The following is a 16,141-nucleotide window of genomic DNA, read 5'->3' on the forward strand; positions in this document are numbered from 1 at the left end:
GAAGTTTTTTTAAAACCTACAATCTGCTGCTCGTGTTGGTGCATAATGGAATAAACACAATCGTTTTAATCAGATATAACTGTAATGCAGCTCAACTGTCAAGTTGTTACACTCCAGTGGGATTTGTGCAGATATAATGCTGTCTGGAAATGTGGCAAAAGATCCCACTAGGTCCTCTGATTTTGAACTGCCTGTGTAGACAGGCACAAAATCAGAGTATTTTATTCTGTAAACTTCAAAGAGCTGCTGGTAGACAACAGTAAGGGTGGTACATTTCAGTAGCCTGCTGAAAGAAAAGCTATGCTAGTATTTATGAATTGGTATGTTGGCAGTATGTTTAATGGTGTCTGGGCAATGCTATCTATCACAATCTCTAGAGCTTGTAGAACTTTTATCTGCAGACTGAAGGGTTTTTATGGCAGCCTGTCAAGTGTTGTACAGATTCTTCCATCAAGGACAAAAAATAGTTTGCCATATGAGGTCGTCTGCCAAGGATTTTATTTTCGTTGCACATAACAAAGACAGCTAGCTAGCTATTGATTTCAAAGCAACAAAGGTGGTTCGTTTGCCTTGAAGTGCAGATTAGGAATATATGACATTTGAAATGCTCCAGTTGCGATTCCAGTTTGATGGTAAATAGGGTCTAGCCATCGCAAGATACTCTCCCTGAGAGAAGCATTACTTAGAACCCCTAATCAAGTTTTGATCTTATATGTGTGCAACACAGACAGAGCAAAGAACATCTGTCTAACCCCAAGAGCAGGAAGATAGGGTGCAAAGGATGGTCATTGCCTTGTAGAACTTATCTCGTAACTGATGTATGTGAGGGACGAAACTGAGTTTGTTGTCAAATATGAGTCCCAGGGATATAGCTAGACAAAGCACTTGGCTTCTGGTGCAAATGAAATTAATATTTGTCGTAGTTGGAGTTCTGGATCAGAATGTAGACCAAGTCTGTGGCAAAAGGTCACATAGACTGTCTTCTACTGTGAAAATCTGGAAGTGTCCATTTTGAGAGTTGGTCAATGGCTTGCTGCAGCTGTCTTTCTATGACCTTCATATTAATGGCAAAAAAAAAAAAAAATGGTGGTCATCCACATAGAGGACATTACTTACTGTCAGAGGAGGTTGTTCTGTTATTGAATTGACCTTGATTGCAACTGCCCAGACTGAACCTTGTGAGTCTCCCTCCTCTTGAGTATATGGGTGTGAGAGAGCAGTTTCCATTCAGACTTGGAAGATTCAGTTAGAAAAGAAGTTCTTGATAGAGAAATTTCCTCTAAAATCAAAACTCTGTATGTCTTTCAGTATTCCAAATATCCAAGCAGTGATACTATATGCTCACATTTTAGGAAGGATCTGTAATGGATGCCTCCAACAAGACTAGGTGCTATTCTATTAACTAATTGATGTTAAACTCCCATTAGACTTGACTAGCAGTGTTGCCTATCTTGAGGAGCAGCAGCTTCATGTGTAGCTATAGGGAATCAGATCATCTGAACATAGAATTCCTCAGGGTTTCCTGCTGTCACCTTTACTCTTCACTGTGTATATGGTTGACACTCTCTGCACGGTCAACAACAATAAGTGGGGCAACACTGCAATACTTGCCTGATCCTTAATGCCAAGATTGGTAACTGAAAAGCTGCAGACCATTATCTCAGAATTCGAGCAGTGGTTCAGGAGATGAAACATTGACATCAAGACAGACAAGAGTGTTGCCGTCCTCTTTATGAGAAAATGGGCACACTCCGAAGGCAAGGTCATCACTTTTGACACCTTGATCCTTGGCAGTCACCAAATACTGCTTTGCATCCCGTGTTCATTACATGAGATCAAAAGCAAACAAAGCAATAGGACAACTTTGCCCATTACTGAACTGATGGTTGGCTAAGCACAGAAAACAAGCTACTCCTATATAAAACAACATTCAGACCTATACTGACATACAGATTGCCAAGCTAGGGACAGTTCAATGCTCCATGATTCATGAGGAATACTCTACTTCACTGAGAAGCTGATATCCCAGATACTGCAACCTTCCTATGCAAAATGGCCACAAACATTTTTTTGTAAATGCAGCACCCCATTAACCCACCAGACAGTGGACTACAGTGAACACATGTTCAAGACACAAACATCCCAAAACTGTACTGTGCATGTAAGTATGAAATACGCTGTAAGGCAGCCCACAATTGGCAAGCTAAGTGCTCACTAAACAAACCTAATTTACATTTTTTTCTTTCAGAAACTGATAAAGAACCAAAGGTCAAATCCATCTTACCAGAAACATTATCTGTTATCCATTTATAGATTTTGGAGTTCTTGCAAATTCTTCTAGAGATGAAGAAGGATGGCATTCTTACAATAGGATGTCTGTTGAGTGTAAAATTAAGGACGGTGGCGTATTTGTTGCAGCTTCTGATGTTTTTTACTTTGGTTTTCTGTTGATAATTCTACAGTTTCTGAACTTGGTTGGGGCTTGTTGAGGAAAAATTTGAAATAATTTTTCAAACAAGAGTATGAAAAATTATTCATCTCAGGAAGAATTTTATTCAGTGCCAGTGCTCCCCATCCACCATGGAGACTATACTTGGATGCCCACTCTCCAACACGCAGTGACTGTTCTTTGGGGTGAAATGATAGGACCACAATGGATGCTATATGCACACCACAGCAAGCCTTGGGTCCTGTACCTGAGACCATGGGGAAGGAGACTTACTGCAACACTTTTGACACTTGCAGGCAAGCCCTAGCTGATTCATCCTGGCTGCACCATCCAGGACTCCCGTCTTGCAGAGCTGAAAACCGAAGTAGTGTGAGGCTATAAGGATCTCTGCTTCAAGATGTTCACATTTTGTACCGCATGGTGGCAGTGTGCTGGATCCCAGTGATGATGGTCTGGAAAAAAGGATAGTAAAAAAAGACTCAGGAGAAGTAGAGCAAATAATATAGGAAGAAAAGCACAAAGTAAAAGAGAAAGAATGAAAAGGCCCAGTGGTGTCATTGGGAGGTCCCCTCTACCATTGACAAGTGCCCCAAGAGTAGGGGATAATGGTCATAGGAAATAATGAATCCTATGGGTTGACCCAAACAGGCCAATTATATGGGGCTAATAAATATCTATATCGGTTCAAGGTTGCCAAATGTAAGGCTATACTAAAATAAAGAGCCAAAAGGCTTCAGTTCAGCGATGCAAATTATATTAGTAAAGTGGATATTAGATCTAGCATTATTTCAAAGACACAATCAGGATAAAATGGTGCTAACTAATGAATCACATCCCCTCTCCAACAGAAACAGCTGTATAGACCAAGCAAAACCATATGTTGCCGGTGGAACATATGGTTTTGCTTGACACCACCCCCGTCGTTAATGTGTTAAAACTAAGAAATATATAGTGAATGTGTTTCAGATATTATGGAATTTGGTTGAAGGGAATTAGCATCTCAACTCAACTATTGAAATGCTAATTTGTCTTTGGTTCGCACAATCTTTTGTTAATGCCACACCAATCATATGCAGTTCTTCACTGCTCTACATAACTCAAGTCTTGTAAATTACTGGTAATTTTTGCTTGAAATAATGGGAAAGAAGATGATGCTATTTGGGTAGATGACTTTGACAATGCATACAAAGAAACTGTTCTCGATTCCAGAAGGAGTGATGGTGAGTAGGAGCTTCTTGATAAGTCGCACCATTTTCAGTTTTTTTCCTGAAAACTTTAGTTTCCGAAAATTCTCGCACGTATCTCGCAACACGATTTTTTAGCTTTAATTTTGGGAAAAAAAGTTAGTTATATTCGAGTAAATACAGTATTTTTTTTTTTTTTAGCTTTCAACTTCTTACGTATGGATCATTGGTTAAAGATTGGATTTATAAAATCTCTCTTTTGGGGGTTTTATAAATATAGCAAATACAAGTAGCTTTAAGAAACAAGAAAACATTGATATTGCATCTGGATCAAATGATATTGATAAGAGTGTGTCATCTGACATCTCTAGAGAACCAAAATTTAAAAATAAATCATATTTTTTGTTTACATGAACATATAAATTAAAATAAAATAGATATTTAATTTTAATTAATATTTTAAATTAATTTATTAATTTCATTTAATTGTTTAATTAACGAGTTTATTTTTTAATTATTAGGGGTACTTGGTAATAATGAAAATTTAAGAAGGGATACGCGGATATCTGAAGTTTTAGAAACACTGCTCTATAATTAGAACATATCATTACATCAGCTTTCTTATGGATGGGGCATATGATGCTCAGATTCCATTCATCTGAAATTGTTTCATTAATCCAGATTTTGTTGATAAGTTGACACAGCTGTTTGAAGTATTCTGTACTTGCACTTTTAATTAATTCTGCTTGTATCCTATTCATTCCTGGAGCCTTATTGTTCTTAAGTTTTTTAATAGCTGCCTCCACCTCTGCATTTGTTGGTGTTGTTCAACATCTTCTAGATCTTGGCTCTCTTCCACATCATCTAATAGACCAGATATATTTGAATTCAATAATTCATCGAAATTCTCTGCCCATCTTCCTAGTATCATTTCATTCCCACTCAAAATTATACCCTCCTTATCCCTACATGACATTGTTCTAGGCTGGAAATCTTTCCACCTACTATTTAACTTTTGATAGAAAGATCTGCTTTCATTCATACTTCTGAAATGTTCCAATTCCTTAAGTTCATCCTCATAGTATTTCTTCTTTCTATTCTTATGCACTCTTTTTTCTTCTTTTCTAGCCAAACGATATTCCTCCACAGCTTTATGAGTGTGGTTCCTTTGCTGCATTTGTTTATACGCCTCATTTTTTAATACAGTCACACGTTCACATTCTGCATCAAACCAATGGTTATACTTAACTCTACTGACTTCCCCTAATACTATGTCTGTTTTCTGGTCTTGGTGGCTTCAAACTCCTCCATAGTGTAATTGTACGCTATGGAGGTGTTCTGGTTAACGAACTGGAACAAAAAGAACCTTTATAAAGCTCTTCAACTGACAGTAAGTTAAGACACCTCATAGAGCAAGGTGGCAAGGTTTTCTCACATAATACTCAGGTTTTCCATCCCACAAAGCAAACAGTCCAGAATAAGAGACATAATATGCTGCCCTCATAGTCTTAATTTTTATGCAACTCCACCCTAATGTAAACCTGTAGTACATTCGGATCATGGATGGGCTAAGGATTTTTTTCTATTTTTATTGATTTTATATATATATATATATTTGTGGTGACGATAGATAATTACAAAAGTATCTATTATCACCAATGATGATGACCTGTAATATTCACGCTGAAATATATGGCCTTAAATATCCCTTGTGTTTTTTTATGTTAATTAAAGAAATCTCTTATGGCACAAGTATCTCTTAACAAAGCTTGACAGCATTTCCTCTCTCTCATACTCTTTTGGCATCTACCCTGCAGAATTGAAAGCAAGGCTATATTCAGTCCATCATCCCAAAAAAGATGATCAGAGCCAGTCATTGAAATATATACGATCATTCAGCAAAGTTCACATGAAAATGACGAAGAAAGTCATCAGTAGTGAACTTCAGCACCTGGAGACCTGCAATTTAATCACAAACCACTGGTATAGATCGTCATTCTCGATGCACTACAGATTGCCAACATAATCTACTATTAGACACATGCAGGATGTTTGATCAGGTCCTACTTGATGCTACCACCTTATGAACAGCTTTTTGTCCTTTGCTGTTGGATTACCAGTTTCCTATCTGTTTATTTATCCATTGTGGTGGACGACTTCCATTCTTCAAGTTACTCTACCATTGTCAGAGTACCCTATGGCTCTTGTACCTGTGCTCATCCTCTTCCTTAGATGATATCCATAGCTTTGAGGAAGTCAGTACCTTCATTCGACAAACCTTGTGGTGGTGCTCAAACGTTCCAGGCTACAAGTGCCTTCATGACATATGCTCTAAACATTGATTTCCTTGCTATTATTCAGTGAAGGAAAGTCACACTTCATCATTTTCAATATTACCAAATCAGTCCTATTACTCACAAAGAGAGATCTTACTTTATCTCTCTTTTACCTTTGATAATATCCAAATCTCTGGATATGATCAGGTTTTTCTTCTTGGTTTGACTTATAAAAAAAAAAAATCCTTTTCTGTTCATGACAATCTATACAACCGACAACACTTTACAAATTCCAAACTTGCTATCCAGAATACTATTCTCACATTGGAGTGGTATAGCAAAAGCTTTTCTAAAAATGGTTGCAAGTTAATGGATGCTTCCCCCCCCCCCCCCCCCCCCACACACACACAGCTTTCTCACAGGTTCAATCCAGCCACTTTTTTCACTGGCATTTTGTTTTGTTACTTTGTGTTCTGTCTTCATAGTGCATCTCTTATGTGCTATAGGTTTTGTGTTTTTCATATAGGGTTAATATAAAAATTTATACCTATGTGGAGCACCAGTAAAGATCTGAACATTTAGCATTATGGTTTGAAATAAGAAATAAGAGTGTTTTATCTTTATTTCTATATTGTACATTACAATGGCAATTAGCAGATTAACATAAAACATCAAAATGATGTTTAACATGAACAAAATTTCAAAGATAGTGAAATTTCTGTTGAGTAAATGATATCATGCATCATAGAAAATTCTGTAATAATATAAACTGCAGATTTTCATGAGGTACCAAATTCATCATCATCTATTTTATTTTATTTATATATTATAATATACATACAAACATGGCTTAGAAAGAAGTCAGCAGACACCATAGTGTGTGGAACAAACAGCCATGGCACCCACCTTAATAAGACACAGGACCTCCTTTTGTTGTGATGACTGTAGCAATCATTTAGAGGCATACTTTTCACAAGCATACAATAGCGATCAATGGGAATGTTGGACCATTCTTCCTGTAAGTATGTAATGAGGTACCGGACTGACCCTCCAGTTCATCGCACAGATGCTCAGTAGGGTTGAGATCAGGGCTCTGTGGAGACCAGTCAAGTGTGGTGACATTCATGCTCACAAACCACACAGTTGCAGCAGCCTTATGACACAGTGCATTGTCTTGATAAAAGAGACAAAGTAAGAAGCACTGCATTGTCCAGAATGTTCAGGTACTTCTTGAAGTTCAATGTTCATGGCACCACAAACAAAGGTTTGAGGCCTAACCAGGAAAAAACAGGACCATATCATCACACTGTCACTTCTGAATTTCATAGTTGGAGTTGCACGCTGGCAAGCGACATTCACTGGGCATCTGCCATACTCGTTCCATCTGCTCTATTGAGGATGTATCATGCTTTGTCACTCTATAACACAGCTTTCCAATCTTCCACATCCCACTGTACGTGCTCTTTGCACAACTGAAGACAATGCTGCATGTTGGTTCGGGTAATGTGGAGCTTGTATATAGTGGTCCTGCCACGGAAACCCATGTTGTGAGCCTCAGTTCTGAATGTTTTGTGTTGGTTTGTGTTTTGGTCGATGCCCAGCTCCTCATTCAATATGTTAGCCGATGATGGCAGTTTTTACATATCCTTTGTTCAACCTACAGTCGCATTCATTGAGTGATGGGTTGTCCACTGTGGGTAGTTCTTACAGGTGACTCTCTGCACATCCATCTCAGTATGGTATCACTGATTGTTGATCTGGAATGGCCTATTTTGTCGAACAGATAGACCTAGAACATGGCATCATAACACAATACTTCTTTTAAACTCTGTTATTTCACCCAAACACAGTTGCACTGACTTGGGAGCATCATATTCCTTGAATTTATACTGGCTACAAACACGGTTTGACTTGTCATAATGCACCTTGGTCGTTGAGGGTGTCCGTTGACTTCTTTCCAAGCAGTGTGTGTGTGTGTGTGTGTATTGGAGATATTTGTTTTATCTTGGCTTCATACAATAAATATATCAAGTAATATACATGCCTTTATAAAATTGACAACTTTTTTATATTTTAAGGAAAATGAATTACTTCGAGATATTTTTGAGCTTGGACCACCATTAGCTGATGAAGGTAGAATTGTGCCTAAAATTAGTAAGTTTGAAAGGGTAAGTCAATTTCTGTCTTATGTTATACATGTACAAAAGCTACCTTTTGCAATATGTGTTTTATATACAGGCATGGCACTGTTTGAAACTTGCTCTGAATGTTTGAGTATTTGCATAAAAACAATTTATAATGTGTGGGAATTCATTATTTGAAAATTATAATTTAATACACAAATTGAAAAAAATAAAAGCTATCCACATGACCATGTCACATGACTAGACTACCTCATGAGGTAGTCTAGTGTGAAGTGTGATATTACTTGCATGGACACATCTGATCTGTATGACACTTCTATTGAATAAACATTCATAATGAAGAAATAGTGAAGAGGAATTAAGAAACCTATTTCTCTACAACTTATTTCACTCATTGTTAAGGATAAATGATGGTTCCTTTCTCAATTAGTATATAGCCAATCATAAAATTATGAAATTAAAACTAGTGAAATTAACGTACAGTATACTATGTACTATCATAGTATTCTGTACACCCCTTGAAGAATACCAAGCGAAAATTTTACATTATTACTAACTTGATATTGAACAGTTTTCCTCAAAATGGTCAAATTGTCAGGAGAACATGAGTATTGTCTGACCATGTTTTGGTCTTCTAAGTCACTGTTCTGTGAAATTGTAGTAGTCTGAAAACTTGCAGAGGGTCCTCAGACATTTATAAACTTGTATTAAATGCAGTTTCAGAAAACAACTTTCACTGAATTGGGGAAATACTAATTTTTATTAAACTGACTTATTTCTAGAATAGTTATGTAGTTTATTATTTAATTATTGCAAGATTATGTATCATATGTTTTCTTGAATAAACTGTTTTGTGGGTAATGAATGATTTATTACTGTAATTCCTTTCCAATAATTTTTTAATAAAAATTTTTCGTATGGATTCTACTGCCTCAAAGTTTAAAACACATTGTTTTAAGGCTTCCTGTATCAATCCACTACATCTTGTTCTTCCTGTTTTTTTGCCATCAAATGCCAACTGTTTTGCTAATATTTCCAGTTCTTTTAAGTGACAATATCATCTAGGATTAGTTCTAATTCATCTAATTTGTTCATTTTAAATAATTCTACAATCTGTTCATTCCATTGTTTTTTATTACTGATTTTCATGCTAACAGGCATTCTTAAACATTCATTCAGTATAGTTAAAAAATTCTAGAAATTTGTACAGAATTTATTTAGTAGTATAACATTATCTATATAAATTAAAAAGCTAAGATTAACATCTATGGTTTTGATATCAGGTTTAATGCCACTTTCTTTCATAATGTGATAAGTGATGAATTGCTGTGCCTCCTTTAGTTCTGACCGATGACTACTTTCGACTTAAATATAAACTATGTATTGCTCTGCATAATGTTCCATTTACATCATATAATTATAGTCTTTTCAACAGGTTTTCTCTGGGCACCTTGTTATGCCTTTCTGGTTCTAAAACTGAAATATGTGCTTGTTCAAATATGTATTCCCACAATTTTTTAACTCTTTGTTGTAAAGTAAAAATCTTATCTTGGCAACTCTTATTTGGCCTGGCTGTTCTTCTTCTCCAAGTTTCTCTTTCACAATTTTTTAAATCTTTTCTGCTGTAATTCTCACATTCAGTTTTCTTTCTTTTTTATGGATGAATACTATGAGAGTTTGTTTGAATCATCTGGAACTTAACCTTTTGACCAGTCCTTCTGAATTATGCAGAGCACCACTGTAAAACTTTCATACCTCCATGCTTAAGCATTTTTGGTTGAATATCCTGCTTTCTTTCTGTATTTCAGATTTTTTGGTGGCTTTTTCTATCTGAAGTACTGATATATATTCCAGAGGATGTTCCTAATTTGCTTTGCTGTATTGCTAAATTTAAACTTAATTTAAAATTTAAAGGATTAAACTAAATTTAATAAATTTAGTTTAATCCTTTATCCAAGTGTAAGCAAACAAAGTTTGCACCTGAAGTATCTTCAGAACTGAGGCAACTTGTGGTAAAGGTGGACCAAGCTCTCATACTCCTTGTCTTAATATCTCCCATAATGCAAAGCACATCTCCTTGCAGACATGTATAATGCTATGCATTAAGGGAAGGGCCACTTCCCAGACCGGTTTTGACCTTTATTGAGGTCTCATCAGTGGGAGCCAGACCCAGAAGTGGTGATACTAAGGCAGAAGCAATGGAGAAGTCATATTTACCTATACGAGTTGCCAAAGGTGTACCACCTTATTAGATTACTCTGGATTTAGAGAAAGTTGTTGGAAGTTTATTTTGCACTTGGTTAGACTATAATAAATTCATTTTAATCCTTTATCCAAGTGTGGGCAAACAAAGTTTGCACCTGAAGTATCTTCAGGACTGAGGCAACTCATGGTAAAGGTGGACCAAGCTTCATCCCAGTTTCTTATTCCCTTTCTCCTCTTCTGTTTACTTTTGTTTTCCGAGACATTCAATTGGTGAATTTTTTAATACATGTTTTAAATTTATTCCATTCTATTTCTATATATCATCATTTTCTTTTATTTCCTCTAATTTTCTATTTATTCTTTGCAAATAAAGGTAGTTAATACTTTTATCATCTAAAAGTTGAATTCTAAAAGATTATTGGAGAATTCTCTTAGCATTGATTTGGTTAATTTTAATCCATCTTGTGGGTGTTCTTAATTTTCCTTGTAAGAGATAATAATCAGATTATATTTCTGCAGTTCTAAGTACCTGACTGTCTAGTATCATATTAGTTGTTTTCCTGTTCGTTTTATATAATCTATCATACTTTTTTTAGGTTTCTTGTTTCCCAAGTGAATTTATGCTTAAAAAAGTATTAGTAATTTTTAAGTTGCCGGCCTGATGATTAGTGTATCCACTTTCCAGCCAAAAGCTGCGAGTTCGAATCCTGTCGTTGCCATGGATCTTTGTGATGAGCCCTTGTAGCTCAGTCGGTATAGACAAAGTCCTTTGGTTGGAAAGACATAGGTTTGAATCCCTTCTAAGAAGTGGGGAAATTTTATCTGGTCTCTTTTGACTAAAGAGTTAGCTGGTCTCATACAGAGGTAGGGGGGTTTTTCACCTGGAAACTTGGGTTTTTCTTCCCCCAGTACAGGCAAAATGGCCCTTTAATTGATTTGTGAATAAAGATCGTTACTCCTGCTTTGCTCTTTCTTTTTTCTGTTTTGACTCTGCTATAGATGTAATTATCTGTTTATATATATATATATATATATATATATATAATTACATCTAGATCATCATCCTCATCAAATTCCTACCATGTACCCTCAAGGGGTGTACAGGATATGATAGTACTACATGAAAAAAATTACATCATTACTAACTTCCTATCTACAATTTTCCTCCAAATCAGTCTGTTACTTGTCAAGACTCCAACCTTATCATATCTTATATTTCTATCGTCTAAGGCACTTTGTACCGTATCAATCCACCTATATCTTGGTCTTCCTCTGGGTCGTTTTCCTGCCAACCTGACAGAGAACACTTGTTTTGCTAATCTTTCCTCACCCATTCTGTTTAAGTAACCATACCACCTGAGATTAGCTCTGCTAACGCATTCCTGGATGTTGACAATGTCAAGTTCTTTCCTAATATCCTCGTTTTTAATATGATATTGCCATTGATGCCATCTGTTCACGCCTATAATCTTTCTCAGGACTCTCATATCTGCGGTCTCTAGTCTTTGGTCAAGTGTTTTACCAGCTCTCAGATCCATGTTAAAACTGGTTTGAACACTGTCTTGTATACAGCTAATTTAGTGTTCCGACTAATTTCTCACTTATTCCATATGAATTTATTCAATTGACTTCCGACCATACCAGCTTTGCTGATTCTGTTGTCTATTTCTATATTTAATTTACCATCTTCAGTAAAAATCGTGCCTAAGTAGCTGAAATGTTTCACTTGTTCCACAGGTTCTCCATTCACAATACAGTTGACATTTTCAATGATTCTGTTCTATTTTCATTGTCTTTGTCTTTTTATTGCTGACCTTCATACCATATCTATTACAACAGCTACTCAATTTAGTCAGAGAATCCTGCAGACTTGTAGCAGATTTATTTAGAAGTATAACATCATCCGCATAAAGCAAAGAGCTGACATTAACATCTCCAATTTTGATATCGTGTTTAATACCACTTTACTTCATAATGTGATCCATATAGATAATGAATAACAGAGGGGATAATGTACATCCTTGTCTCACACCAGATTTATCATTAAACCATCTTCCTGTACTTCTTTCAATTCTAACTGCTGACTTACAACTCAAATAAAGACTAAGTATTGCTTGATATAATGCCCCATTGACACCATATAACTGTAGCGTATTGAATAGCTTCTCTCTTGCCTTTTTCAAATCGATAAAACTTAAATACAGATCTCTGTTATATTCCATGCTTTCTCAACTTTGTCTTAAGTGAAGATCTGATCCTGACAGCCTCTATTTGGCCTGAATCCAGCTTGTTCTTCACCAAGCTTTTCTTCCACAATTCTTCTCAACTGTTTCTCAAGTTTAGTTGCATAAACCTTGCCAGGAACACTCATTAGGGAAATACCTCTGTAATTCTCACATTCAGTTTTATTTCCCTTTTTATATATGGGCACTATTAGAGCTCTACTCCAATCATCGGGAATTTGTCCCTCTGTCCAGGCTTTCTGAACTAGGCAGTGCAGCCACTGTAAGACTTTTATACCACCATATTTCAGCATTTCTGGTTGAATATCATCTGCTCCTGCTGCCTGTCCACATTTCAGGCCTTTGATGGCTTTTTCTACTTCAAGTATGGATATGTATTTCTGACTGTTTGCCTGTTGAGTGTTTTTTTACCACTGTGCTATCACTGCTTGTTTCATTTAGCAATTTTTAGAAGTAATTACTCCATACTTCAAGGATATCTTTTTCTCCTGTTTTCATGTCACCTTTATCATCTCTAACTCCTTTTACAGCACTCTTTCCTCCATTTTTAAGCTTCTTCAACAACCTCCAGAATATCTTGCCACCTTCTTGATATTTATTTTCTATGTTGTTGCCAAAGTCCTCCCATGACTTTTGTTTAGCTAGTTTTACACAGTGTTTTGCTTTCTTACATTTGTCTCTGTATTCTCTAAGAGCAAAAGCTGACTTATTTGCCAGGAACTTCTGATATGATTTCTTCTTTTCCTTCCTTTACTGCCCCTTTAACTTCCTGTGTCTACCAGGGAGTAATGATTTTTTTTATCCTTGCAGAAAACCTCACCACATGCCTCTCTGGCAGAATCAATCAATGTTTTCTTCAGAGTTTGCCACTGAATCTCTAAGGTTTCATTATATATAATTACATCTAGATATAGATGTAATTATATATAGTAGTGAACAAATGAATCCAAACACTCACATTTTAAAGAAAAAATTTAATTTCACAAGAAAATAAGTATAGAAATTAAACTCCAATGTTGCCTAATAATTTATATCTGCTCCTCTGTTCTTAATAAGGTCATTAATTCATTCACATAGGCATGGACTCTACCAACATAGAAGACATTTTTCTTATGTCTGCATCTCAAAACCATACTTTTATAATGTATTATGGTGTTAATTTTCCAAATCTCTTTCACTATGGCCCACAAATTTTCTGTTGGGTTAATGTCAGGAGAGTTACTTGCCCACTGAAGCAGTTGGATGTTGTGATTTTTGAAGAACTCTTTGAAGTCTCATTCGGTGCGATCCCTTTGGAACATGAGTTATTTGTTTTTCTGGATCTGTGGAACCACTCTTTTCTCCAATGTTTTTATGTATTGGTCATTTTTCATAAAAATATTGGAGAAAAGAGTTCTCCTACAGATCTAGAAAAACAAATAACTCATCTTCCAACAGGATCTCATTCAATGCCACACTTTAAAAAAAAAGTTAGAGAGTTCCTCAATAATCACAACATTCAATTGCTTCAGTGGGCAGGTAATTCTCCTTACATTAACCCAAAAGAAAATTTGTGGGCCATAGTGAAAAAGAGACTTGGAAAATTAAATTGTGATGCAAAGCCACCAACAGGCACAAGTGATCCTGGATCGTCATGTGTAAAACAACCCCAGAACATCTTTTTAGGTTGGTATTTATGAGCTTATGAAGGTGTGTCGGAGAAGTCTTCTCAGCTGCTTATTTGCAAATATAGTTTACTCGCTCTCCTTGGACAAAGAAAGGGTTCTCATCTGAGAATGACCTCCTTCCACTTTTCAATATTCCAATCTCTGCACACTTTTGCCCACAGGAGCTTCTTTTTCTGCATAGCCTTCATCAACCGTTTTTTTTTTTTCTTTTTTTGGTCTGTGGACAGTTCTCCCTACTTCTAACAATATTTGATGAACTATCATGTCAAAAATATTAATCCCACTAGCTACCAAGTCTCTGTTTAAGTCTACAGCAGAAAATCTTGGATTCATTTTGCTTTTCCTAACTAGTAAATGATCTTGAGTAAGTGAGTTTTCCTTTTTTGCCCACATTTTCCTTTTCTGTCAGGAGAAAAGGTATCTCTCTCCCTAAACCTCTTTAAAATCGCATTATCAGTACCCAAACTGACACCACACTCAATAGCAACTTGCCTTTGAATCATGGGTGTGTGCTGAGAAAGAGCGCACATTTTTGAATGCTTTCTAGGAGATGTATCTATTTTATAGCCACACAAAATGAATAAGACACTATGAATGTCAATTTGTGTACACTATTAATACACATTGTTTTATTTGGTTTGGTTTTTTGTGAAACAAAAAACCAAACCAAAAACTTGACGAAAATTCAGCTTGTTCGGATTCATTTGTTCACTACTGTTATTTAATCATCCCTCTTTGTGTTTCTGCAAATGAACTGATTGAAATGGCTTGACAAAGTGTTAGAATTCCAAATATCAGAGTAAAATTCATCTATCCAGAATAACTTGCATACAGAACAATATGGATAAATGAAATGGACCTAAATGCATCCTAAAAAAGAAAGTTATGCTTCCCTTAGAATCTACTACTCTAATCTTAGTCCTTCAGAGGTATTTTTTAGAATCAGTGAAACTTGATGAATCAGTTCCCATTTTAGCACTGTTGAATTTGAGCTTTTGTGAAGAATAATTGGCAGTGAAGAAGCATTATTTGTTTATGCATACCTAGATGATATAGATTGCAAATAGTGTAAATATATATATATATATCATGACTTGTTTTACATGTTTAATAAACACATATTTAGGCTTAGGTGTGTGTGCTGGTTTGCACTCATAATACCATTTAATGGAATAACTATGGCACAAAGAAATAATTAAACTTTGCTGTCCAAAGGTTACAATGCCCAAAAAGATCTACAAATTATCTGTCCATTCTACCTCCTCATATTCCTTGTGACATAAAGACTCCAGTAGTGCCATTACTATTTTCTATCTGGGGCACTTAGAAGAAATGCCAGAACTTTAAAGAAATATAATCTAAGCACTTCTTTTAAGCCTCATTTGAAGCTAGCTTCCCTTCTCCATTCTTCTAAATATCCACTTCCTCCCTTCTCTGTTCCTGATGTTTATAAAGTTTCTTATTCTTGCAGCTTATATTATGATCAGACTAGGAGATCTGCTAACATCCACCTAAATAAACACAAAAAATACATCCGCCGCCACACCTATGGTCAGTCGGGTCTAGCTGACCATGCCTTGGATACCTTGCACAGAATCAGATTTTTTATTGTCAGTAGCAGATTTAAAAAAACTAGCCCTTAATAAATATGGTTGTGTTAAACTTCTAAAGATTTGGGAAACTAATTCTTAGACTTCCTGCCCAACAACCAAGGCCATCCAACAGTCTTATGCCTCTCATAAGACTTTAGTCTTTATATAGTCTAATTTCATTTTTTCCACTTATTGGTTTCTTGTGTGTAATTACAATTTTAACATTGTATTCCAGAAGATATCTCTGTGACAGAGACAAAACACTTAAATGATTAAACTTGCTGCTTAATTATTTCTCTTTGTGCTGTAGTTATTCCATTAAATTACATGGTTAATATTTCATGTCTTTTGTCCTACTGTGGTTCTCTACTCAGGCTTTCC

General features: G+C 35.8%; 1 protein-coding gene across 3 annotated transcripts in view; it reads left to right on the forward strand.

Moving 5' to 3' along the window:
- Nucleotides 1-16,141, forward strand: part of Ifrd1 (Interferon-related developmental regulator 1) — a 161,525-nt gene that overhangs the window by 142,934 nt on the left and 2,450 nt on the right. For all 3 annotated transcript variants that reach the window (XM_090415929.1, XM_090415931.1, XM_090415932.1), the window contains one exon: nucleotides 7,988-8,077. In XM_090415929.1, the coding sequence (XP_090272055.1) occupies nucleotides 7,988-8,077 (90 nt within the window). The remainder of the gene's footprint in view (nucleotides 1-7,987; nucleotides 8,078-16,141) is intronic.

This window comes from Typopeltis vanoorti, chromosome 3 (assembly GCF_054136105.1).
Source record: "Typopeltis vanoorti isolate ZY-2024b chromosome 3, IOZ_Tvanoo_1.0, whole genome shotgun sequence".
NCBI lineage: Eukaryota > Metazoa > Arthropoda > Arachnida > Uropygi > Thelyphonidae > Typopeltis > Typopeltis vanoorti.